The sequence below is a fragment of the Lethenteron reissneri genome, chromosome 30, assembly GCF_015708825.2.
Source record: "Lethenteron reissneri isolate LAM-NWPU_2019-01 chromosome 30, ASM1570882v1, whole genome shotgun sequence".
Lineage (NCBI taxonomy): Eukaryota > Metazoa > Chordata > Hyperoartia > Petromyzontiformes > Petromyzontidae > Lethenteron > Lethenteron reissneri.
In genome coordinates, this window is record NC_083808.1 from 1964162 (window position 1) to 1990136 (window position 25975).

At 52.6% G+C, this 25975-nt stretch overlaps 1 protein-coding gene across 6 annotated transcripts in view; it reads left to right on the top strand.

The window, feature by feature from the left end:
- The window catches only part of LOC133349383 (plasma membrane calcium-transporting ATPase 2-like), a 94394-nt gene that overhangs the window by 17877 nt on the left and 50542 nt on the right, over positions 1-25975 (top strand). For 2 of the 6 annotated variants that reach the window (XM_061562762.1, XM_061562767.1), the window contains exons 1-4: positions 1463-1590; positions 20046-20857; positions 22841-23038; positions 24090-24350. In XM_061562762.1, coding sequence (XP_061418746.1) covers positions 20665-20857; positions 22841-23038; positions 24090-24350 — 652 coding nt within the window. In that variant the 5' untranslated portion in view covers positions 1463-1590; positions 20046-20664. Of the gene's footprint in view, positions 1-1462; positions 1591-4649; positions 4788-15763; positions 15977-20045; positions 20858-22840; positions 23039-24089; positions 24351-25975 lie in introns of those variants that run through there. The other 4 variants (XM_061562763.1, XM_061562766.1, XM_061562764.1 and 1 more) reach the window with 3 other exon arrangements.

A 25975-nucleotide genomic window follows, 5' to 3' on the forward strand; every position in this document is an offset into this window, starting at 1 on the left:
GCCCTGGCCTTGCGTGTCAATGTTCTCGGTGTATGCAACACGCGCTCAGATAGCTGCTGCAGTTCGCTTTGTGTGACCAACAAACGATGCGAGGTGGGGGGGAGCGACAGGAAGTGAGGGAGGGGCGGCGCGGAGGAAATCCTCGCCATTCTGTAAACCGGCGCTTCGAGAGTGTTTGCAAAAAGGTCTGTTTTTGATAAATTACAACCCAAGGCTGGCACGGTTGTCGGCCACGCTTTCTGCAAAAAAAAGTTTCGGAGCTCGGGGTTTTTTGGTCCTCTGTCCTCAGATGTGGGTGCCACGGTGGCGAGATGTTTACTATTTCGCTTGGTATGCAGGAGGTCGTGGGTTCAATCCCGAGCATGACTCCTGTTGTATATGTGGAGTTTGCGCGTTCAATCTCCCCGTGGACGCGTGGATTTTTTCCGGGGTCCTCCGGTCTTTTAATCTCCACATTTAGAAACGTGCGTTCAGAGTATTCGGCTGCCGTTAAGGTCCACGTGATGATGATAATCCACTTCGTTGAGCTGTCATATGTGGTCAGGTCGTTTCTGAAAAAAATATCTTTACTGCTCAGTGTGCCTTACGTTGTAAAATAAAACAATAGTTTAGTGTTTTAGCTTTATTTGGAACGTTCTACCTGCCCGCTTAGATTATTCCATTTAGAAATAAACTTAAACCCTACTTATTGTCTAGGATATGCGAGGTAAAGTAGAGATGACTATTTTTTTTCCGTATGACACTCTGAAGCCATTAACGTGGAGGTGTTGCCCGGAAGTGCTGTACGACTCTCCGATGCGTGTTTGCGTTGTGGCGCGTGTCGGCCGACATGGTGTGCCACGTGGAGCGAAACGTCGGACATCGTGCCGAGCAACAGCACGCGGCACGAGCGGACAACATCGCCGATGGATATTATTCATTGTCACTTTTGAAAACGATCTTCGCAGAGTAAATGTAACTCGAGAACTATTAAAATGTCACGATACTTTACGAGTTTACGGGAATGGCAAATATTTCTGTGTGTGAAACTTGCACACACACGCGCGCAGTAAATACGCGGCTCGCTCATTTATATAAAAAACATAAATAGGGGATATTCAAAGTTATGTTTGCTATTAGTAACGCGTTGTATAACAGCACCCAGTCACTTGCACGTCTCCCTGAGAAAACCCTCGCAACCAAACGGTGGGGAGCGAGTGACCATAAGCTTCGTTCCCAAAAATAAAACCGTCTCGAATTTTTACACTGACGCCTCTGTTGTGTCGCCCCCCCCCTCCACTACATTAACAACAACAACAACTAAAATCCATCGGCTCAATCGCGGCCGCTGTCGAGTGGCGGTCGCAGATCGCTGCGAAAATGCCTCTGGGTGCGCGTGGGCGTTCTTTTTTTTGGAAGCTGAAAATAAACACAAATCCTCACCCTCCCCCCCCGTCCCTGGTTTCCCTGCCGAGTTGGTACGCGCCACCATTTGACTCGACAAAAGAATGCGGAGTGAAGATTGGGAGGCGCAGAGCGGAGCGTGGCTTTACCGGGGAGGCTCCGCCAATAGCGCCACTCGCCGTTGGCTGTAAGGAACTCGCGGGCACGGTGAGTTGATGATGATGATGCTTTTCGCGTCTTGTTTGTTCGGCTCTTTGAGCAACAAATGGGTCGTGCGTTTATCCTGCTGCTGCTCCTGCTGCTGATGCTTTGTCCACTGATGAATCCCGTGCGCCTTCAGTTTCCATTCTAGTTGTGAGTACTCAGTAAACAATGTCAACGTTGGTTCAACGTTGACATGTGGCTGGAACCGTTGCACCAACGTTGCCCCGACGTTTGGCCCCTGCGTTCCATGTTTACTGGGTGGAGAGGAGGATGATGATGATGTCTAAAAGTCGCCTGTACAGTGTAAGGATCGCCTTGGCTCGGCTTGGCATCCGAATGCACATTGCTTGTGAAGCCGACTCGTTGAATCTCGCGCGCGCGGTCCCCGTATGCCCAGCGTCCCCGTGTTGGACATTCGCTCTCGTGTTGCTTCCCGTGTCCGCTTAAAGTGGCACCGTTGACAGGCCCGCCCGCCCGCTGTAAGTTTTAGCTGCCTCAAAGATTGTAATTCGACGTTTTTTTATTGAGCGTCCCTATTATTACGGAGAGGGAGGAGGGGTGTTCTCGTTCGTTAAACGAGGTTGTGGCCTTGCAGGTTTTTGAATCGCTCCATTAATCCAGACCCAATTAGACCTCGCGAAATGCGAATGTGACCTTTGATGACGGGAGCCTCCCACCAGGGAGAGGCAGCTCCAAGCATAAGAGGGATAATTCACGTTGTGCGTTTTTTTAATCCTGTCCTTATTCGCGCTCAGATGCGACGAGAATGCACGTGATGCGTCTTCAGTTATCATCACGGTGGTGAGATGTTAACTACCTCGCCTGGCATACAGGAGGTCGTGGGCTCGATCCCGACCCTGATGCCTGTTGTATATTTAGAGTTTGCATGTTTCTCTCCCCGTGGTCGCGTGGGGTTTTCTCCGGTTTTTTCCCCTCCACGTTCAGAAACATACTCTTCAGAGTATTTGGCTGCTATAACTGTCCACGTGATAAGCCACTTCGTTGAGCTATCATTTGTGACCATGTTCTACCCTCTGTTGGACGAAAGCCTCCCCGTGTTATGTCACCGTGGTTACTGCAATGCCACGATGCGTCTCACCGCTGCACGCTAAGCTCATCCCATCGCGCACAACACGCCCGTGGTGGGTCGTGCTCGCGTGCGCTCTCCCTCCTTCAGCTGCCGTTCCGTCCTCGGTCTCGTTGCCGTCCCCTTCTCCTCCCGACGCGTCCAGCCCAAAGCCGCGCTTTGACTTTCATGCAAACTCCAACGAGCCGTCTCTGATTTTGTTCCATTGTAGGAACTCGCGCGCGTGCCGTTTTTTGTTTTGTTGCAACGCCCCAGCGTACTGCGTAAGTGGAGTGAACGTTTTAATTTCCACCGCTACATTAAGAAGAAACCACGCGAACACCCGTGTAGATTCAGTATTCACGTTCAGAGCGGTAATGTTTTCACACCACGGCAGCGTTTCTTCACCGGACCGAAATAACATTGCCCCCTCCTCTCTCTCTCGTCGCCCACCCCTTTGTTTGCTGGCACCGGCAGATGTGGTATTGTTGTGCTGGGCGTTGTCCCGGACTTCGCGTGGGTTTGGCGTCGCTCTCGGCCTGGTGTTACCCGCGATCCTCGCGCAGTCATTCGACGCCAATCATTTATTGTGCGGTAGCGAGGGATCGCACAAAAACCACGGCATGCCGGGGCAACGCACGCCCTTCATTAGAGCTCTCACCCCCGTGGCAGTCGACGTTGAGCCTCCCTAGTCTCGCCACAGTTTCAATTTCTAAGCGATGCAATTATCATCTATCATCATCATTGTCACACCGATCGTCGACTGCCATGATGCGTCCACTCCTGGATGAAGAACTTCCCAGGCTGTCGCCGTTGCTCGCGGTCTTGCCCACACGCGAGCTGATTGTGTCGCTCCATCTCCACGTGGGATTTCATCTCCATGCACACAGTCTGAAGAAAAGTGAGCAGAGAAGTGTGTAGGGAGAGAGCTGCACACTGAGAGACAGAAAGAGGATCACGTGGATTGGATAACATATGCGTGGCACAGACATACAATTTGCTGCTAGGAAATTAAGTGTGCATGGGTAGGACACGTCTCTAGATGTGTGACGATGGTCAGTGGTCGAGACTAATCATGGAATGGCAACCAACGGTGGGAATATATGGTGGAGAGGACCTCCGCCCACGGAAATGGAGCGATTAAATCGGCTCACGTGCAGGAAATAGACGGGTTGTTGCATAGCTGGACCTTGAGAGATGGTGACGGGTTCGCGGAAGCCTTCATCTAGCATTGGGTAGATGATGGCTGATGAAGAATGCCTTAAACATGAAACATTCTTCTCTGTCTTCTCCACTGTTGGAACAATGCGTTCATGTCACTTCAATGAGGTCGGTTAACCTTCATAAAAAATAACAGTCTAGGAAAAACGGGAGGACTGCATTTTTCACGGGACATGAAACCAGACGTCCAATGAGATTCTGGGCTCTGGAGACCCAACATCCGTCTGTGTGGACGAGGTCACCGCATGCTGACAGGTGGATATCATAAATATCTGTCGTGAAAACAATTGTCGCAAGGGCCCGGGTGACTGACACGCACAGAGAGAGAGAGAGAGAGCGCGGATAACACAAAACGAACGAGTTAATGACTTCCGCTGATAGACGCGCCCGTTCGCCGTGAGGTTGTGTGGGCGGCCGCACGGTAATCACATCGGGTCATTATCCAGATGTAACCGCTGACAAACCAGTGGCATACTTATTGAGTGCGCAGGCGTAAGGTGCGCGTCACCACCGCGCTGGGGTCCATGGGCCATGGGGGCCCAGGTGCCGGGCTCTGAAAGAGGGGTGGGAATTCAGACAGAGGGGGTTCGGGGGGGGGGGGGCTATTTCATTCCTCGCATGAGGGCTCATGCCAACCACGCTACGCCGCTGTTGACTCAAAATGTGTTTTACCACGGTTGCTTTAAAATCCTGGAATTACAGGGCCCATTTTGGCCAACGTTTGCAGCACAATCGATAGCCAGTGTGCTACGTTTGCTACACCTTGTCATTCCAGGTGGGTGGTTGTTCTCAGCGCTGGACCATTTGTAAATCACGCACAGCAAAGAGAAAGATCCCCCGTGTCGCCTTAACAGACTGTTGGGGCAAGTGCTGTTAGCGAGCACCTACGAAGGCCGGCATGGCACGCAAGTAGGTGGGTGGCCAACACCACGCCTTTGCCTCCCCATTGCTGATGTTTACACACTGGCCCAGGACAAGTCCAGACGCCACTCAATGCTGACGTTACCCATGGCCGGGAATTCAATTATGGTGCTCAAGTTAGTAGGGCAGCGTGCCGATTGTTACAGAGGTTCACGGTAGAATCCGAAATGCGGCCCCGAATAATACTGCGGATGAATTAAACCATTAAATAGGCAACGTCTGTGTCACGGTATATGCTAAAGGGCCCATTACGTAATTTGAAAAGAGCAGGCCGCTGTGTGAAGATGATCCAATTTTGCCAAATTTGAAAAAAATAAAAAGTAGACGCAAATAACTTAATTGGGAAGCGCATCTCAATTGTGGGTCCCTCCTGTGAAAACTTGGCAGGAACTTCCTGAAAAAAATAGTCGTGAAGACTCAGTGAGGCTATCCTGGATAATTAAGCGTAAATAATGAGTACTAATTACACATAGGTACACGGACTCGCATACACACTCTGGAGTTTAGAGTTTATAGCTCGGCTAGCCCATGAGACTCGTGTTTCTCTTGCAACGGAGACCTGGATGGCAAACAACAATGTACAGCACAAAACACAATTTCAGTAAAAGCAAACACCATGCTTATGAAAATAAATAACAAACATAAAAAAGCAGGCCAGAAAATGCTAGCCAAAAAAAATGAAATAAGCACGTGTCCAAGAACAATTAAACAAACGTTTATTTTGCTAAACATTTAACACAAAAACATGGAAAAGCTTCAGAGCTCTGATAGAGCACCAACCACCGGAGCCAACCGGGCGACTTGCAGTGTTGAAGCCAACGACGCTGGCTACGTTTGAAAAGTAATAATAATAGATTTCGAATTAAAGCTTTCGTGACTGCAGGGATTCATCTTCTTGGTTGTTTCGGTAAAGTCACGTAGAATGGAAATAATAAAATAATAAAAATAAAACATAATAAAATAATTCTCACGACGTTTCGGCCACAACGCAAGCAGCCGTCCTCAGGTGGAGAACAGGTCTGTCGAGAAGACTGTCATTCAGACTCTGTCTTCTCGACAGACCTGTTCTCCACCTGAGGACGGCTGCTTGCGTTGTGGCCGAAACGTCGTGAGAATTATTTTATTATGTTTTATTTTTATTATTTTATTATTTCCATTCTACGTGACTTTACCGAAACAACCAAGAAAATAATAATACTAGGTTTTATATCTATGGATATATATATAAAACTCTCAACCCGAGCTACAAATGATCTGACACTTGCAAAGTCCTTGTACTGTTTGCCTTTTGGCGTTCTCTGGTCCAACACCGGTAGTGAGACGAGGTCATAAAGAAGGCTGTCTCTGGTGTAGGCCAATGCGTTTCAAATACAATGCATCATAGATAATTATCAGAGCATGCTTGTTTGCATTGTTGCCACAAGTACGTGCGGTTAATGCAGACTTGAAAAGGTATCTATTTGGTGTTTGAACATCTTAACACGTCCTGTTTTTATGGCCATAAAGGGTAAAACCTATTCTTATTTTTTCATAATTTGATCCTGCCAAAAAAAGGTCCCATAGAGGTGATAGCTACGTTTGGGGAGGTTTCTACGGTTCGTTCTTTGAGGTCCAGTGCATTAGTGAAGCGCTGACCCAGTGGCCTGCTCACCGTTCCATGAACCTCACCACCTGAGTTCAATTCCCGTTCATGGCCAACATCACCGCCGAGTCATATCTGAACCGGTCCTGGGCCTCCACTTCACCAACTCGCACTGACTTGCGTGGTGAAGTATGGTACAAACAACTCTCTGTGAATGGCAGGGTGTGGGGGAGACCTTCATACAGCGCAGGATTGAGATCTGATTGACGTACAGTGGGACACTAGCGTCTAACCATCTCGTTTCTGCCCACCCAACACTCCTCCATATAATAGATGACCTCGTTGAGACTCGGAACAAGTTTAGATCCCACTTACCGCTGATGTTATCCGTGGATGGGAATCACACTCATGTCGCCAAATCACCATAATTGCGCGTAGACGTACCCATCCTTGTCAGTTCTTGCAAGCTCAGCAGAATGGTGCCTGCTTAATACACTGATGGGTGACCGCCAGGGCTTGCCTGGTGTGGTAGGCCTGGAGCTGGCAGCGCTGAGTGTCGCCCCATCATCATCATTATCACCGGTGTATTTACAGTGCGTCGTGCCTCGCCCGGGCGTGCGCGTGCGTCACCGTTGTCTTTGCTGTGGCCACCGGGGCCTCGCACCGTCCACTTTCCCTGCCGTCGCCTGGAGGGCACTGAGAACGAGAGGCGGTGTGCAATCAGAGACGCGTGCTTTCTCGAGTTTTGGGCGTTGGCCCCCCTTCCTGCACTGGCTCGCGGTTCGAACCCAGTGGCCGCGCTGGTTAATGCTGCGGCGTGAACCAACAAATACGCCGCCGTCTGCTTCACGTCGGACGTTAAAGGGTCCCGTGACATGAAAGTGATTAAAATAGAATAGACCGCGTGCGCCGGCAAAATGGTCCAAAATTTCCCCGCAAACGTCTTTATTGGGTAAGATCACAGGGAAACGCGGCCCCATTAGTGGCAGACTATTGGCCATCTGTGAAGCATACAGTAGCAGCTGCGTGATCACCTTCCATGCGATATGAATGGAGCGAAGCCCAGCTGTAACACATTTATTTGCTTAATTGATTTTGTTTGCCCAGGAAAATGTTTCTTGGCAATTTTTGTCTTACCCAGCCGCTTTCGGGATCTGAGGGCAGCGTTATGAAATAGAGCGCCGATTAGCAGTCGCGACCACTTTCATTCTCACGTGCAATTTCAATTTCCTTCCCACGAAATTGTGCGGATGGCGTGGAGCGATTGTGTGACAGCGGTCCACGCACTGCACTGTGACTCCGGTGACATGAGTTTGATTCCTGCCCACGGCTAACGCCAGGGGGCGAGTGATGTGAGCTGGTTGAGGCCTTCCGCCCTCCACCTTCATGAACCCGCTGTGACCATTACGGAGAAGTATGGTCAAACATCCCTCCACCATTGACACGGTGTGTGGGGGAGGCCTACGAATCGAGCAATAACTTGACAAAGTGGCGTCATCGGGATCGTATTGCGCGATAAGCATGGCTCAAGCACCCAATGTATGAAATGTTTATGGACCAATCAGTTTCAAAGACAATGCATATATTATAATCAGAGCATCTTTTTTGTTTACACGTTCACCACAAGTACTCTGTGTGTGGTCAATGCAGACAGGACTCCTTGAAAAGGGATTCTGTTTGGTGTTTTAACATCTCGACACCTGTTTAATTGCCAGAAAGAGTCAAACCTTATATTGGTATATTTTAATACTGACAGGAAAGGTCCCATATTGAAATGGTTATTATTAAAGTGCTGTAAGTTATTCATATTATTCAATTGACAGATATTCAGGAATGTAGCTGACCACAGCAAATACCCGGACAGTGCAATGTTGGTTTAGCTTACAGTGATGACATTAGCGTTTGTGCGCCTCGAAGACAAACCTCGGGCTCTTAGCGACGCAGAATCTCGCACAACAGCCTCACGTCGGGCGCGCGTGAAGAGAGAGGGGGGGGGGGGGGGTCGGCAGTGGACCTGGTGCAAGGAATGAAATGAGGTCCTTTGTCTGCCTGCTCTGCCCCTGCTGTCTCGATAGCCCAGTACCCGAGCCTTCTCTGGCTTATGAGCTCCAGTTCTGCATCAGAGCCGACACACTCGATCGCTATGTATGTATGTGTATGTTGAACTTTTTTCGCACCGTACGTAGCCAACCATGCTAATCGGAGGCGCTATGCCACTGGGTGAGGTGACAGAGAGTTTAGGAAAATGTATGATTAATGGAAGAGCAGGGAAAGCTGCCCAAATGTGAATTACCTCTGCTCTCTATCTAAATCAGCTCAAGCCTCCCGTAATCCACGTGACATCTGCATGGCCACCCCCACTCTGAACGCCTCCTTTCTCCCTGGCGCCGCCCACTGTGAAAACAGACTCCACTTCCCCGTGCAGCAGCAGCAGCGGCAACAGCAGCACGGGTCGATGCCCTTATGTAGCCCCTCCCTCCCCATCCTCGTCTCTCCTGCTGCCGTTTCTCCATCTTCCCGTGGCGTCCCACGGGTAAAAAAAACGAGTTGCAGTCACCTGCAGAATTCTGTCGATGCTTAGAGCGCGCTCCAAGTGCTTTCATGGAAGTGCGCTGAGCCATCTGTCGCCTGCACTCTGTTTGTAAGCACTCACTACACGAGGGTCACCTTCATCAGGCACGGCAAGATGCATTAATTAAAATGACGTGCGGTAATTAGCTCTCGGTCAATAATGCTGCTCATGCTTAAGTATAAAGTAATTATGAATTAGCTTGTAATTATATCAGAGAATACACAAATAAGCTTTGTGTTTCCTGCTCTGGTGAAAATGAGCAGAAAACCGTAATTCTAGATTAATGGCTTTGAATGGGAATTTCCTGTGGTGAAAAGTGCCGATGATCTTGTTAAGCTGAAATGGGAGACATTGGCTGGTAATTAATTGCTTTGATTCGAATCCATCTTCAATGCTAGTTTGGTAATGATGCCCATGTCAAAAGCTTTTCGTGACGTGGACGAAAAAAACCCCGGAATATGAAACTACTAAATTATCAGGTCTTAAGAGTTACGAATATTGTTGTGATTGTCAAGTGTTGGACATTCCTCTCAGTGGCCGGGCGGGTGGGAAGGTGCTGCCCTGTACCGAGTGGTCTCAGCTGTAGTCAACTCCGCCAGTATTTCATACACGTACGTGCGTACATTCAGAGCGCTTGGTCGATCCACTGCTGGATTAGAGTCACTCCATGCTATGCGAGTCATCGGGGTATTTGACCGCACGTTACCACTGTAGTTAGTCCCAATTTGTGACGGCGGAGAACATCTGGGTGCAGTACAACGATGGATTTTTGTGTGAACTGCCATCTGTTGCCCACAGCGTGTGCCCGTGGCCTGTAGCGACCTGGTATATACGCCGCTGGCTACATCATCCGGCCACAGCCCTGCGTTAGCTTCTGGCTTCCGACGAGATTTGGGCACAGCGCAGCTGATTTCGTCGGAGGCGTGTGTGTCGCGTCCGTTAATGTCGCGCATTGAGAGCGGAGGCCACCCTGCTTCTCTCCCACTCCGTGCATCGTTAGCATGTTTAGAGTTGTCGCTCGCCGTTTAGAAAAGAGAATAATATATCGATGACTTGAAAAGAAACAAAAAATATCCCGCCAATTTTTTGTCCCAAATTTGTCCCGATCGATGTCCTGTCACTAGACAAAAAAAAAAAATCCAATCGGATATTCTGTTGCCTGTTGCAAAGCGGTGCAATCTTACCCCCGCCCCCGCCATGTGAGGGCAGTCCATGGAAGCGGATATCAGAGAACTACTTCTGAAGGTCCCTTCAAGTGATCTCTGGTCCACACAGTAGGAGGCAGCACATGCTGACCCGCTCGAGAGTGATGTTCGTCGCATTACAGGCCCCATCATCCGGCAGCGGATGCGACACGGCGGGTCTATGGGTATGCACGTGCTCGTCATGCTGCACATCTTTGCACGGCAAAGTTACACCCAGCAGTGATGCGGTTCGGTGACGAAGCTCCGTCCGCGGGAGGCAGCGGTAAATTCAGGAGCGATTTTGTTCTTTTGGCTATAAACGGGGGGTTGGGGGGGGTTGAGGGGGATGCTGGAGGGGGGTGAGTCACTGGATCTCAGCTCTAACAGAGAGAAAGACGGTCGTGGTGGAACAGCGGCGACGGGGTTTTTATTCATTGACTGGTGGAATGATTTAGGCCTCCGCTTTCATGTGGCTCGACAGCGACTTTTTTGTCCCCCCCCCCGCCGCCGCCCCCAAGTCGGCATGGAAAGTTTCTTTTGTTGAAGAGCGTTTGGTAAAGAGCGCGGCAGCCACCATCAAAAAATAAATCATTGCTCCGTGCTTGAAGGTTTGTGTTGTTTTTTTTTCTTCGCCCGAGGACATTATTAACACGCACCGAAAATGTTTCCATCGTGACTTGTCACGAGGCTCGGGGCGCATGGTGGCATCGCGGGGCAGCGCCAGCCTCCCCCAGCCAAGCGGGGCAGACTTTTATTTATTTACGCGGCAGGCGCCGAATTACGCTCCCCGCGATGAGTTCCCCGGGGTCGTGCCGCGTGTTGTTCGGCATGAAGCCCCCGCGTTTTGCTCCGGGTGCTGTGACCTTCTTTCTGGAACGGAGCTACGTCGAGATCCCCTGCGGCTTCGAGTCATACGGAGACCCATAGACGTGAATAGAAACCCATATGCAGTACGGAACTTGTATAGAGACCCACAGACTCGTTTACAAAAAAATGAACACATTTGTCAATAACATTGTTGTGCAATGACCCTTCCTCGGAGCTCACAGTCCACGTATGGATGTTGAACTTATTTCGCACCGCACTTAGACTACCGTGCTAATCGGAGGTAATAGGAGGCCAGAGATGTAGAAGTGGCTCCTGGCTGTGATTCAACCACGTTCTCGAGTGCGGTGAGTTGATACCGCTGCGCAGATTGTGGCGGGTCGTGCTGCATCACATCTCTCGGTTGTGTCATTGGGCAACGCCCGCGTGTTGTCCGGCATGATGCGTTGGAGTTTCCCACCACGGAGCTTTTCCCACTTGTGGATGTTTTTTTTCTCTTCTCTTTGTTTAAGTAGGCAAACTCTGGATCTCATCGGTAAAATCCCGGCTCCCCGTTAAACCGACGCCGCGATGTGTGGCCACAAGTTTCGGGCAGGAGGCGCGCGACTCTTGAAGCGCGGCGGGCGCCGTCGGCAGCGAAGAAACAACTCGCGACAAAGACTCGCTTGGGAGCTATTGCGGAGCGGCTAACGAGAACACGCATTGTTTATTGGCGAGGTTTTGTTGTTGTTGTTGTTTTTCCGTACAAATGACATTGCGGCGTCATTAAGGCTTTACAGCGGGACAGACGCTTCGTGATCTCCTGCAGCAACGGCCACGGGGCGGGGGGTGGAGGGTGTCGATGTTGACTCTGCGCGCACGGGCAAAGTGTGCGGTCGTCATCATCATCACCGGCCGTGATCTATCCGCTGCTGGATGGAGCCATTCCCAAGCTGACGCCTTCTCTGCAATGCGCTCACCTATCCTCTGCTCTGCACTCCAATCGTTTTAGTTTTATATTGTTTGTCGTCGTAACGTTCGGACACACACCTCTACTGGACGTCTGCGTAGAAGAGCTTCATAGCTCGTCGGATTTCTCTAGGAAAAATAAATATTCTGATTCTCACGATCCTGCCATGATACAATAACATATCCAGATTCTGCACACGCGGTGATTTCATTGCTCCATCTCCGCGGATTCCGGGCTCTCGGAATGCGTTCCCTGATTTGGCTGCCACTCCATCCTTCGTCTCGATCCGCGGCCACCCACCCCCCTCCTGGCGACGTGTCCTGTTCAAGCGCGCTTCTATTGCCAGCCGACCGATGCGTTCCACTCGCTGGTCCTTGGCCTTCTCTTTCCTCTCAGTGCACAATCCCAAGCGTGGCCTTCTCCCTGCTGCTTTGCGCGGCTCTTTCCAGCTCCATTTGGCCTGCGAGATGGACTCGACTTCGGCTCGCTCGCTGTTTGGAAGGCCGTTACATAATGTCCTTTCACGAGCGCGCCAACAGCCTTTCCACGTGTTTACACTGATAGCAGCCGTGCGTAAATCTCCCAAATATCATGTGCCTTTCAAACGGTTCCTCCCCGAGACTCCTCGCATTGTGTGTTCAGCGGTCTGTCTTGCCCTGCTGCCCGGTTTATCTGAGAAGGAAGGGAACATTCCACTAAACAAACAAGCGGAATGATCATCCCTATTGTGGTTGTATTTCTCAAAACATTTCAATCTCGGGATTCTCCTCCTCGACCCCCCCACCCACTCCACACCACGCGTAAGGGATGGAGGCCCCCCGCAGGACCCCGAACGATGCGGTGGCAAGATGTTAACTACATCGCCTGGCACACAGGAGGTTGTGGGCTCGATCCCGACCTTGACGCCTGCTGTATATTTGGAGTTTGCGTGTCTCTCTCTCCCCGTGGTCGCGTGGATTTTTCAACCAGGTCCTCCGATTTCCCCCTCCACATTTAAAAACACGCGTTTTCGAGGATTTGGCAGCTATACATTTCCACACGATAAGCCACCTCGTTGAGCTGTCATTTGTGTCCAGTGTTGCTTCTAAAAAAGAGCTACATAGCTCAGTGGGTCTTACCTGGTCAAATAAAAAAAACCTAAACTTTTGTGAGCGCGGTCAGCGAAACTCGTGGCAGTTTGAGGAGTGAGCCACCGATGTTTGTCTAATCTCAGAGTTTAGTGGTGTCGACATGGACAGTGTCTACAAATATTATTTGTTGGGTGGGGTGGGGGGAGCTGAAGTTACATTTGGGATGTGCTGAAAAATGTGCAAATAATAAAAACATTTTTGTCAAATAAGCGGAACACTTATTTTTGCAGAGCATGGATTCACCACCCGATCTAAACTAAACTATTGTTTTTTTTATTTGATCAGGTAAGCCCCACTGAGCTATGTAACTCTTTTTTGAGAGGCGACCTGGCCACAAATGATCGCTCAACGGAGTGGCTCATCGCGTGGAAATGTAGAGCAGCCATATACTCGGAGATGACCACGCGGCTCCGCTCAGCCGCTAACCTTGCGCCCTCGTTCTCTCTCATTTTTGGACATCGGTTGTTCAAAGAAATTCAACTGCGTTGGTTCACCGGTTGCGGCACTGAACCACGTGCGTGCGTTCGTTTGTTCGCTCACTCGCTCGGGGGTGGGCCACCTTTTTCCACTCTCTTCGCCGAGTCCGGCTTGGGGGAGGTTTGTTTGTCTTCATCTTCTTCTGCTGCGTCCGTCGCCCTGTCCACGCGCCGAACCTCCGCGCGGCATAACCCGGGAGAAGCGAACGGCGCAGCGCCTTTGGGTGGCACGGCCGCGCGCGGCCACCGCGGAAAGACCACCCCGTCGTGTTGCGGTCAAACACGTCAGGGCATCGCCGCCATAATGGGGCCCTTTTTCCCGTTCACTGAATGCCTTGATGTGAATTGACGGTAAATATTTGCAAACTTGAAAGGATGTAAATGGATGTGTGTGACCTATACAAAACCCATTTACTTTTGTCATTTTTTTTCTTCCCATTTTCTTATTTCTGTCCCGTCCGTAGCTGTTTGCCGCGTTGTTATTGTATGCCTCCTGTGTATGCACAACGGAGAGCGTAACTAGTGCTGCACGTGTTAACAATTAACTACATTCCTTCTTAACATATGGAGAGCCACGGCGGTTAATCACACGCTCACAATGCTTCGCTTATTTTCCGACCGCACACGATCGCTGTTTGCGTTGACGAAATTGCATCCAGCGAAAACCAGAATTCGGTCCAAAAAAAAAAACGTTACACCGTATATAATACCGCTTTATGTAAATAAAACGCGACATAGTATTTAATTATCCAGTGCTTTGCAAGTGCACCTTTGTGTTCCGAATGGCTTTGGAACAAAGACCGATAGCTGCAGGCCGTGGTGTACATTGTTTCAGTTGGCCAAGTGGCTGCGCGATGGTGTAATGGTTATTAATAACATTCAATGCGTCTCTGTAATTGCTGGGAGTACTTTATAAGGTAAACAATATCGGGTGAATAGCACGTTATGGGTGTGCGTTCACGTAACCTCTCCGTACGTGATTGTAGATGTGGGGCGAAGCGGGGGTGAGCATCGCCCGGCGACGCGACTTTGATGCCCGCTCACCACCGGCGTGGTGAAGTATGGTCAAACAATGTCCGACGCGACCGGGGTGGCTTAGTTTAGCGGAGGTGTTGACAATTGACTGCGACTCGTTTTGTACGCATCGTGTTGCTGAGGACCGATGCTGATCACAATGTGATTTGGTAGTCTAAGCGGTCACTTGCCGCTGAGCGAATCTTCTTTCAATCAAAGGTTTGATCCCCGCTACGTATTCCTCCTGGCGCGTGGTGGGGGGGGGGGGGGGTGTAGGTGTTTTGCGGCGACTCATAACGATTGTTGGGTGCGCGCTGTCAAATGGAATATTGGAGACCCCTGGCATCACACGCGCGTAGGTCACCGTGTGCCCGATTCAAAGCCCCCCCCAAGCATCGAATGTTGAAAGAAAGAAAACCAAAAAAAATATCTATTTGCAAATAAATTATTAAAAACAAGCTGCCAAGCCGGTGGAGTAAGGGAGCCTCCGCGGGCGCTCGGCGCTTTGTGCGCGACAAAGCACTGGACGCCCGCACAATGAGAGCGATTTGCAGGAGTTGCGTCTCATCGCTGAAACGACGACACCAACCTGAGCACCATGTCGCTCAGCGATCGGTGTAGAAGTTTGCTCGCTTATTATGAAGGTGCGAAGTGGGCTTTAGACGGTGGGTCGGATGAAATGACATATTTTTGGTGCGTGTCAATGAGGACCCCCGTTGTACATACGCGGGACTTCATCGTTCCACTGCTGGATGAAAGCCGTGAGGTCATGGCCGGGCAGCGTGAGTCCGTGTCCGTGGGGAGCCGAGAGGTTGGGACCTTCTCCACCCTCACGGTGGTGGGGAACTCGTCTGTGGAGGAGGAGTTGTCATCTCTGAATGTTTACGTCAGGAAATGTGTCTCCTTGGGTTTGTACGACATCGGCACGTGATGTAACGACGCAACGATGAATATGAGTCATTGGGCTCACATTGCATCCGTCGGATTGTACGCGTGAGGATCATTGTTACATATTTGGATATTTTTTCAACGAATTGACGTGAACCCCTCCAGAGACTACATCCGATGACAACGTTCAACAAAAGTGATTCTTCAACCACAGCATATGTAGCCAACCGATTGGCACGGTTGGCTACGTACGGCGCGTAAGAGGTTCAACATAATACACATGCGTACATACGAACCCCAAACTGACGACGGTCCACCGATTTGCGTCGTTTGCGAATCGTTACGCAGACGAAGGCGATCCTGCAGAACGCCGTCGTCGTCACTGAACCCACGAGTGGCTCGAACGCCTCCCTCTCCCCACCTCCACGCTCCCTGCTATCGCTGCGGAGAGGGAAACGCTCCCGGCCCCGCAGGACGTGATGACAACCATCCAACGGCAGTCACCTCCCACCCAACCCCAAAAAAATAAGAACGGCGCCTGCCGTGCCAAGTTTGACGAAGGTGACGGAACGCGCACGACAGCGTGTGTCTGCGTGTGTGCGCGTGCGTGTGTGTCCACGTGTGTGTGTGCGCGTGTGTCGGCGTGTGTGCGCGTGCGTGTGTGTGTGTGTCCACGTGCGTGTGTCTGCGTGTGTCCGCGTGTGTGCGCGTGCGCGTGTGTGTGTGTCGGCGTGTGTGTGCGTGTGTCCGCGTGTGTGCGCGTGCGCGTGTGTGTGTGCGTGTGTGTGTCCACGTGTGTGTCCGCGTGTGTGTGCGCGCGTGTGTGTGTGCGCGTGTGTGTGTCGGCGTGTGTGCGCGTGTGTGTGTGCGCCTGTGTGCGCGTGTGTGTGTGTGTCGGCGTGTGTGCGCGTGTGTGTGCGCCTGTGTGTGTGTGCGCGTGTGTGTGCGCCTGTGTGTGTGTCGGCGTGTGTGCGCGTGTGGAGCGGTAGTGTAGCGGTTAGGGCGCTACTCTGCGAACCTGGCGACGCGCGTTAGATTCTCGCTCACGGCCAACACCAGTGACGATTATCTGAACCGGTCCTGGCCCCCCCCCCCTAGGTCGACTCAGCCTCAAATGAGTACCCGGTGGGGTGTGTGAAAACATCGCCACTGGGGAGACAAAGGCGACCGGGCGTGGTGTTGGCCACCCACCCTATTCGTTTGCCGTAGTACTGGTCTTCGTAGGTGCTCGCTAACAGCACTTGCCCCAACGGTCTGGTCAGGTTATATGGGGGGATCTTTGTCTTTGTTTTGTGTGTGAGTGTGGTTCTCATCTGCCCTGGACGCAGGGTCGGATTAAGGCACCACGGGGGCTTTAGTGGATGCAGCCCAGGGGCCTCCGCCAGCTGGAGCGCCTCCAGAGATTGAAGTGAAAAGTTGTTTTGGTTATTAATCCTGAATTTTATTTGTTGTTAGCATTGTACAAATAAATTTTATTTTTCTTTAACTTTGTTTTCCTTTTGGAAATATTACTGGGGGCCTCACAGTACCTGTAACCCAGTGGCCTACACAATCTTAATCCGGCCCTGCCTGGACGAGTGTTCGTCTGGAACTCCCGGCTGGGCCGGGTCGTCTCAGGCGCAGCGGCACCAGAAAATATCTCGAGTGAACCTCTTTTGTATTCCTCGTTAGTAACGCAGGGCGTCTTACATGCAGCACTGCGGTGTTGCTTGCCTGCTGATGCCAATCGCATGTTTTTCAAATGTATTGCAGTTAAATTTTGGCGAATAATAATAATAGTGTAATTATTTACAACCCTGTGTCGATCCACTGATGGATGAGGGCCTCTTGCACCTTGTGCGAGTTGCGGTGATTGTCTGACCATACTTCACCACGCTGGTGTTTAGATCGGTGAGGCCGCTTACGGCAGCCGGGACCGGTTCAGACATCACTCGCCACTGATGTTACCCGTGGCCTGGAATAGAAGCCGGGTATCTGTCTTCAAAGCGCAGCGCGCTATCCTCTGCGCCACCGCTCCACGCTGCGTCGCTATGCCGACCGGTGCGTGAACACAACAAAAAAACACACATTTTGTTTGCGCTTTCCAGCAACCGTTGAAGGAAGAAAATTTGAAAAGTGAAATGACCAGAATTGTGGCCACGTTAGGGTCGGAGAGAGGGAGGGGTGGAGCGAGTGTGTGGGGGGGGGGGGCGTGTGGTGATGCCGCGAGAGGAGAGCTGCTCACAGACCCAGCGCCTCGCTATCTCTCGCAGACCCAGATTACACGCCGCTCTGCGCCAACGGGGACCGCCTCTCTGGGGAGGGGAGGGGGGGTAATAGCTCAACTTCAAATAGCTCCTGATCCCCACACCCAGACATCTCGACCGAGCCGCCCCATATGTCCTCGGATAGAATAGCTCGGAGCCGGCGCAAGGCAGCTGTTTGGAGACCCGAGGGGTTCGGAGGTGATGGGCACTTTAACTCCACGATTTGTGAGTTAGAATCCCAAATAATCGGACGGCCTTTAATCCCGATTCTCGTCTGTGGGCCGTGCCCCGAGGGTGATCGGAGCTTTGCATTGTACGTAGCTTAGCCGAAGGTCTCCCCTAGTCTCGTTATTGTTATGCGCCTTGATCTATATACTGCGATCCGTAGCCCTCCATCGTGATTCCTGCGATGCCACGATCCATCTCACTCCTGCACGAGCGGATCTAGCCGCTCCGTCTCCACGGAGGACGTCCTCTCGAGCGTGCTGTATCCATTGGCTGCCGTTCCGTCGCCAGATTCCCGCATCCAGCCGTCATTCCTCCTCGTGTCGCGTCCTAATTAACATCTCACTCGACCTGTCTCTCGGCGACGCTTCCAAGCGTGCTTGTGAGACTTTCTGTCTTCTTCCACCTTGTCTGCCAGTGCCCATGTTTGGGATGCGACGCGCGCGGACTGTGAGCGCTCTTCCCTGGCCAAGTTGAGATGCCGCTTGTCAGCGTTGAAGTCGGCTTTCTGGAATCCCTCAAGCCCTTCTCTTGATCTCTCTCTCTCTCCACCCGTTCATTCGAATCCCCATGCGCCATCAGTAATCGCCCGAGGTACAACTCTCCGCTAGTGCGTTGTCCAGTCGCGTCCCTACCGTCAATTATTGAAGCGGGCTTCGCAAACCCATTGCAGTGCGTGACTTTTTACCCCGGTATCTCCCTGCCTACGAGACACAATAACTACTCGCAACACCAGCGCCAGTCGTCGTGGTTGTCATCAGCTGCGGCAGCCCTGAAAACTCAGCCCCCTCCTTTTAAATTCTTACAGTCGAGTAAAACAAATGTTGTTACGATATTGAACCGGTGGTGTTTCCTATTCGAAGTTTGCCAGCTCTGCACCACACCTGTAGCCACATACACGCGTGACTCGTGCTTCGTGATTAGTTGCTGCTGGCTTGGATCATCGACGAGGTAGAATGCCAATGTTCAGCTCGATACCTCTGCCACCTGGGAGAGGGCCAATCGAATCCAGCTTTCACGTGGGGGCAAACAGCCCATTGGTTTGGTCAAAAATGTAGTTCTCTTTTCAACATCCACCGGGTTTGCTGACAAAAAAAAACAATCTGGCGAGATTTGCTCATGGGGGTGACAACTCGCTTTGACTGGCTCTGTCGCCGGGTGGCGGAGAGTTACCGCCCAGAATTGGCACCGCGTCCTCACACGACGGTCGGACCCACAATCATCGGGGCAACTCCGGCGAATGCGAACGTTGCCCGTGACACGCGCACGGGGCGAGCGCCGGAGCAGAATGCACGACAGAGAACAGCGGAGCGAATCGTCACTCGTTCTGTTCAGCCCGTTTGACGTGGTCTAACGTTGAGCGAACGTTCGCTGTGTCGTGCCCCCCCCCCCACCACCAGCCCCACCTCGTTAAATAGCCGCACACGACAGGGCTGGCAATAGGCAGGAGCAATGAGGCCAGCAACAAACAGCACCGTTGAACGTGCAATAGATACGGGTAGACAGACACGTTCCTTGAATTGAGAGCGGCTGTGGCGAGATCTTGGGGAGAAGAGGCGATGGGAGGGATCCCTGTGTGGAGCTGTGTGAGGGCACACACAGCAAGAGAATCATTGTCACCTGCAATGTGGCGGTGGTGGAACACGGTGAGTGAGTGGGTGAGGGTGTGAATTAGTGGGTGGGTGAGTGCCTACGTGCCTGAATGCGTTGTGGTGTTGCTGGTGGTTCAGCACGGAGTATGGGACGAGACGAAACAGTCAGTGCCTGATAGACGCTGTCCTCAACACCGGTGGAGGAATCAAGGAGCGAACTTCAGGGGCACATTATTAACCAGAGCTAGTGGTCGCAGTCGTGGCAGCGATAGACGAGTGATAGGGAGGCGATTGACCGTGCCGCTGAGCGAGTGGCCCGGGCGGATCGGTGCGTTTCCATCGGAGCCGGGTCGGTGTTGACCGACGCGAAACGCGAGTCTCGATCGGCGGAGTCTCTCCCTCCCCTCCCCCCTCTCCCCTCCGGCGTCGGCGAGATTCGATCGCCCGCTGCCCGCCAGCCGCCACCGCCACCGCCGCTGCTCGGAAGCGTTCCGATCGTCGATAACCACGGAGCGTTCGCCCCTCGGGCGTGAAGTGGCCAAACTCACAATGCTCTTTGTTTTCCAGGGGGCCGCTCGCCGTAGCCGCCGCCGCCACACGCGAGACGCCGCCCCGCGGACTTGGGCTCGATTCCACGAGCGGCATTGTTTCCCGACGACGCCGGCTGCCTGCTGGAGTGGGCGGCTCCACGTACGGGGGCCTCCGCGGGAGCTCTTCGCGTAGCTGCTCGGCTCGCCGGGGTGCCTCGAAGGCATCCGGGGAGAAATGTCGAGAGGGCTCTGCCTGCTCCGTGGCGGCTTGGAGCGGGCGGCGTGAGGCGGGCGTGGGTTCGAGGGGATCGTCGTTGGAGGTTTGGGAGCGGCACGCCCGCGTGTCCTGGTGTCGTCGTGTTATCGTTGTCGTTCGTTGAAGCCGTGGACAATTTGAATCGCTGAGGATTCGTCTTTGTTGTGTTTTGGTTGGGAAAATCAAGAGAATGAAGAAAATCAGAGAACTTTCAAACGCCAAATGAAATTGCTGCCGCTTATTTTTTTGAAGAATCAAAGACAAACATCATCATCGTAATTCGTCATTACAAAATCTCACATTAAAACAACAACGCACACACGCACGCTTCCTACGAAGGCCACGGGGAACCCAAAGTCCGACTGCGCTATTTTAACGAGCGACAAGCGAGCGAGCCCCGATGGCCGCCAACAACGGCTCGGAGGCCCTGTCTCCGAGGTCGGATGGCTCGGATGGCGGGCAATTCGGCTGCTCCCTCATGGAGCTGCGCTCCCTCATGGAGCTCCGCGGTGAGACCGCCCTCCACGACATCCAGCAGAAGTACACGGACGTGCCGGGGCTGTGCCGCCGTCTCAAGACCTCGCCCACCGACGGTACGTGCTGTTCATGGTGCCCACCGACGGTACGTGCGCTCACGGGGCCGCCCGTTCTCAAGCGCCGCGGGGTTCGTGGTCCTGGCACGCTCGCCGACAAACAACAACAAAAACAAATTCCGTCGCATCAACTTCGGTGCTGAGCTTGATTTGCCTGAATTCTATCTCTGAAAATGACACGTTGGTGCGGTGCCGTGCGAAGGACATTACTCTCCGTGGATCAAAGGTCACTTGAAGGGATCTCTATGGTAGCTCTGCGATATCCAATTCCGCGGGCCGCTCGCTAACACGACGTCTCGCACTGCACTACGATACCTCCTAATGGGTGCTTTCATTCGTAACGTGACGCCGATAGCGTAGTGGGGATGACATCGGGAATATGAGCAACGTTAATAAAAAACACATCAGCCATGGCCTACAGTGTTGTTTCTCTTCTGCCACATCGCTTCCTTGTCGCCCGGGAAAGGGGGCCAGATAGACCAGCCATTGTTGCATTTTATACCTCCGGTAATAGTCAAGATTATAATAATGTCCTTTGTTTATCCGAGGAAGCCTCGCCATGCAGTGTATTAGGATTTGGAGAGCGTTGAAATGCGACTGCATCTCAAAAACGCCCTGGCAAAAACGTTGAGATTTGCACATCGTACGGGAAAATAAGAGGAGGCATCTTTCAGAAGAGAGACAGTAATGGGCAGCAGAGAAAAGAGGAAGGCCCTCACTGGAAAATTGTAGAGCAGACCTGTCATTTCTGGCAGTGGACCGCCTTAACGGGAGTCGAAGGTCAAAGCAGTTTGCCATTCAGTTGAGCCTGGCAGAGCACCCGTCTCCTATTTGCAGCCATCAACCGGTGGTGGAAATTCCACATTCCTTCGGTGGGGGTGAGTCTATCCACAGGACAAGTGTTTCTAGGCTTCTCCACCTCAGAAGGACGAGGGAAAGGCAAGCTGTCGAGGCCGAATGGTTCACGCAAAGCAGCTGCCTCCGGTCCGAGCTGCTGATTAATCGCGGGCGGCCGAAACCTGAATTGGACCCCTGGATCCCAGCGGTGTTGGGCTTAGTGCTGTGACCTCTGAACCACGACCGCAGCACACACTCTATTTCATGAAAAATATCTATATGTCGTGCTTATCCCTTAATTTTTCCTTTCATCCCGGCTCATCCCATGTTAGTGTGCAACGCCGGATTACTTTGTGCGCCTGATGCATCTCTTTATGAAGCAGGTTTTTGGCGATTTAATTCTGCCCTCTGTGTCTCTGCATTCATGCGGAGTCTCAATGTGGGGCCTCCCCTGGAGCTTCTGTCATGGGTTTTTAAAATGCAATTCGTGACGGCAATAAATATTGCAGTTTTACTAATAACTGCCAAGGATACCGCTGTGGTGTAAAACTTGAGCGCGCTGGACTTGCAATCCAGGTGTCTCCCGGCGTGGCAGTTGAAACAACGGAGAACGTTTCTCGAATCTCCCCTCCGTGTGGTGGGGTAAAGTGTGGGTACCCCCACCTCTTCCAAGACGTACTGGCCAGCGTGAAAGAGGAGGCCAAGTACCCACTAGAGGGGCTCCCTGTCGTGGCGGCCCATTCCGCCAGCAATGGCGTGAGTGGGCACTTGCGTTTTGCTTGAATCGACGGAATTGGCTCTGCCCGTCGTGTTTACAGCGACGTTGCGCAACAATATGAACGCGGTTATTTCCACGAGTCTCGGCTGTGCGCACCGCCTCACCCCATGCCACCACTCCATTCCATAACCCCACTCCACCACCTCGTGACAGCTCCCTGTGACATCGTCTCATCACGAAGTGCCATCACCCCGTGCCACCTCGTCGTGCCATCACCCCGTGCCATCACCCCGTCCGTGCCAACATCTCATCACGACACTCTACCTCCCCTTGCCATCACTCCGTGCCACCTCCCCGTGCCACCGTCTCATCACGACCACCCCCCCCCTCCTTCCGCCCCCCGGTGCCGTTGCTGCTGCGGCGGCCAGGGCTGAGCGACAGCGCGAGCGACCTGGAGAGGAGGAGGCAGGCGTTCGGCAGAAACGTCATCCCCCCGCAGAAGGCCAAGTCCTTCCTGGAGCTCGTGTGGGAGGCCCTGCAGGACGTGACGCTCATCATCCTGGAGATCGCCGCCATCGTCTCCCTCGGCCTCTCCTTCTACCGGCCGCCCGAGGAGAGCAGCGATGGTAACGTCGCCGCGTCCGCACGGCCCCTGCGCCCGTAGACGCGTCGTCGCCGAGCCTCTCGCTTCGTCAACAAACGGACGGTCGCCTCCAACCATTTCAGAATCACCAGAATCTTTATTTATCCTGGAGGAATCCGATGAGCTACGAAGCTCAATTTCACGGATGGTCAGCCAGGTGTTTAAGGAGACGTCCTGGAAGGGAGGCAAAAAAACCTCAAAACTTTGATAACTCGCACGACATCTCATTGCTGCGCAGAGCGCGACGCGTTTGGTGAAAGCAGGCGGATTAAACGGAAAAAGTTAATCGTTTAAGTTCACTGTGCGGCCATCTGTAGGCACTCCTGGGGTATCTCATCACCAGCTTTGCGCGTTCAGTCACCCAGAGTGCGCCAGGGTCTCGTGAGCTAAGCAGGTGTGAGCCTGGATTAGCCGTTGCGTCGTAGAAGAGGTTCTCAAGCGGCTGCGTGGGACGATGTTGTAGGGGGCAGAGGGAGGTGCAGGAATCTCCAACCGGCACTGACCGAAGTGGTGAAGTATGCTCAAATAATCCCCATGACCTGCACGGGTTGGGGAGGCCCTCATCCAGCAGTGGAGTGACAAGAGGGCCGTCCAAGTACACAACGCATTCAGATATTTCTTTACGCGCCCCGACCGAGTTTTTAAAGCGTTAACGTGTTTAGCTCCGTCCGTCTGTCTGTAAACTCGATGCAATATAAACAACATTTTAGTAGGGAGTCGTATTGCACGGCACACGAGGGAGTGGGTGGCCAGCACCACGCCCGGCCGCCTTTGTCTCCCTCCCAGTGGCGATGTTTAAACACCACACCAGATACTCAATTGAGGCTGAGTCGACCTAGTGGATGGCCCGGGACCGGCTCAGGTAACTGGCGTTAACCGTGAGCGGGAATCGAACCCGGGTCACCGGTGATCGTAGCGCAGCACGGAAACCGCCACTGCTACCGCTCCCCACTACGCAGACAGACAGACAGACGTGCGCGCGTGCAATCGTTTTTCCTCGTCGTGGCCGACACGCGCACACGCACGCCCCGCAGAGTGCGGCACACTGGCGGGCGGCGGCGGCGGCGACGACGGCGAGGCGGAGGCCGGCTGGATCGAGGGCGTCGCCATCCTCTTCTCGGTGGCCGTCGTGGTGCTCGTCACGGCGTTCAACGACTGGAGCAAGGAGCGCCAGTTCCGCGGCCTCCAGAACCGCATTGAGCAGGAGCAGAAGTTCTCCGTGGTGCGCAACGGACAGGTCGTGCAGATCCCCGTGGCCGAGATCTCCGTCGGCGACGTGGCCCAGGTCAAGTACGGTGAGTTGGGGCTCCCTGGGGAGTGGGGGGTTGTTGGGGGGGGGCGGACGCACGACCGACTGCCCAGTGGTTGGGCTTTTTCCGATCCCTTCGTCAATATTGCTGGATTCTCTCGACCAGGGAGAGCACGACGGCTGTATGTTGACCGACTGCTGGAGGGTGGCCTCCTCTTCCGCGCCGTGTCGTTCATCGGCGTTGCGTGGACGCGCTTCGCCACGCCGATCAGCGCCGGTTGGCGATCGGTTCAGATGGTGCTCAACTCTGATGTTAGCCACGGCTGGGAATCAATCTTGGCTCCCCAGGTTAATGGCAATGCCGTGCTTCGAGCTTGGCCATCACTCCGCCCCTACTGGTGGCAGTTATTGAAGATGGATTGTGATCTGATGGACGAAATAGTGAGGTAAACGACATTAGGGTGGCGCGCCTTTGGGAACCTGAGACTGATGAGCACAGCAGCCAACCGATGTGGCCGGAGGACAAAGTTTTCAATCATTGCGCATCACTCGCTCTGACATGTGGATCATGGCGCCATGCTGGCCAGATGTTAACTACCTCGCCTGGGATACAGGAGGTCGTGGGTTCGACCCTGATGCCTCTATATTTGGAGTTTGTATGTTCTCCTCGTGGTCGCGTGGATTTTTATCCGGCTCCTCGTTTTTACCCGCCCCCCCCCCCCCCGCCATTTAGAGTATTTTTCTGCTATGCATTTTCACGTGATAAGCCACTTCGTTGAGCCATCATTTGTGGCAAGATCGCGTCTGAAAAAGAGCTGTATAGCTCAGTGGGGCTCACCTGGTAAAATAAAGACAGCTTTAAAAAAAAAATAGAAACATGACAGACATGAACCCGCTGCTCGTGGGAACTTGGCGACTGTGTAACACTGAAAGATCTTTAGGAAACCGGCGATCGTGTTTGGCACCAAGCACGTTCGCGCGAGCGCGGAAATTATGAATCCTCCCACCTCCCAACGACGCGTCAAGCACTGGCACGGACGACGTCGGTGAGCCCGAAATCCGCGACCTACAACCGACACCCCACAACCCTCCCTCTTCCCGCACGGGCACCCCCCTACCCCCCTCACCCCCGTCACCGACCCCTCCCTCCGTCCGGCCTCTGGAAAGCACTCCACCTTTGGCAGCGGTCAGGGTTGTCATCGCCAATAACGGCTCGCCTCGCTGCCGTAATGGTGCCCTGTCAATTCGGAGCAGTGCAGTCGTGCAAGACTTTGAGATCGATGGTGTGGCCATGATGTAGTTATGGGGTGCTTTATTGTGTCCCCATCTGTGTGGTGTTTGTTGTTGTTTTGTTTTTTGTCCGCATGATTCATGGCGTGTTTACGTTACTCCCCCACTTTTTCTACTTATTTAAAGATTAAAATACATGATGGGATTCCGTCAAGCTGTAAGTAGCACCTGCTACCTATGTCACGGTGTTTCTCTTCAGCGATTAAAGTCACAACTTGAATTCGCACGTGAGAATAAAGATTTAAAATCCATGGAAAGGCTTTATAACATATCCACTACATTTTTATATTCACACCAAGGGAGGAAATGAAATAGAAAAAATATATAAATGGCACGGTAAAATTATACAAAAATAATTTGACAGTGCGACCCCTAATTTAT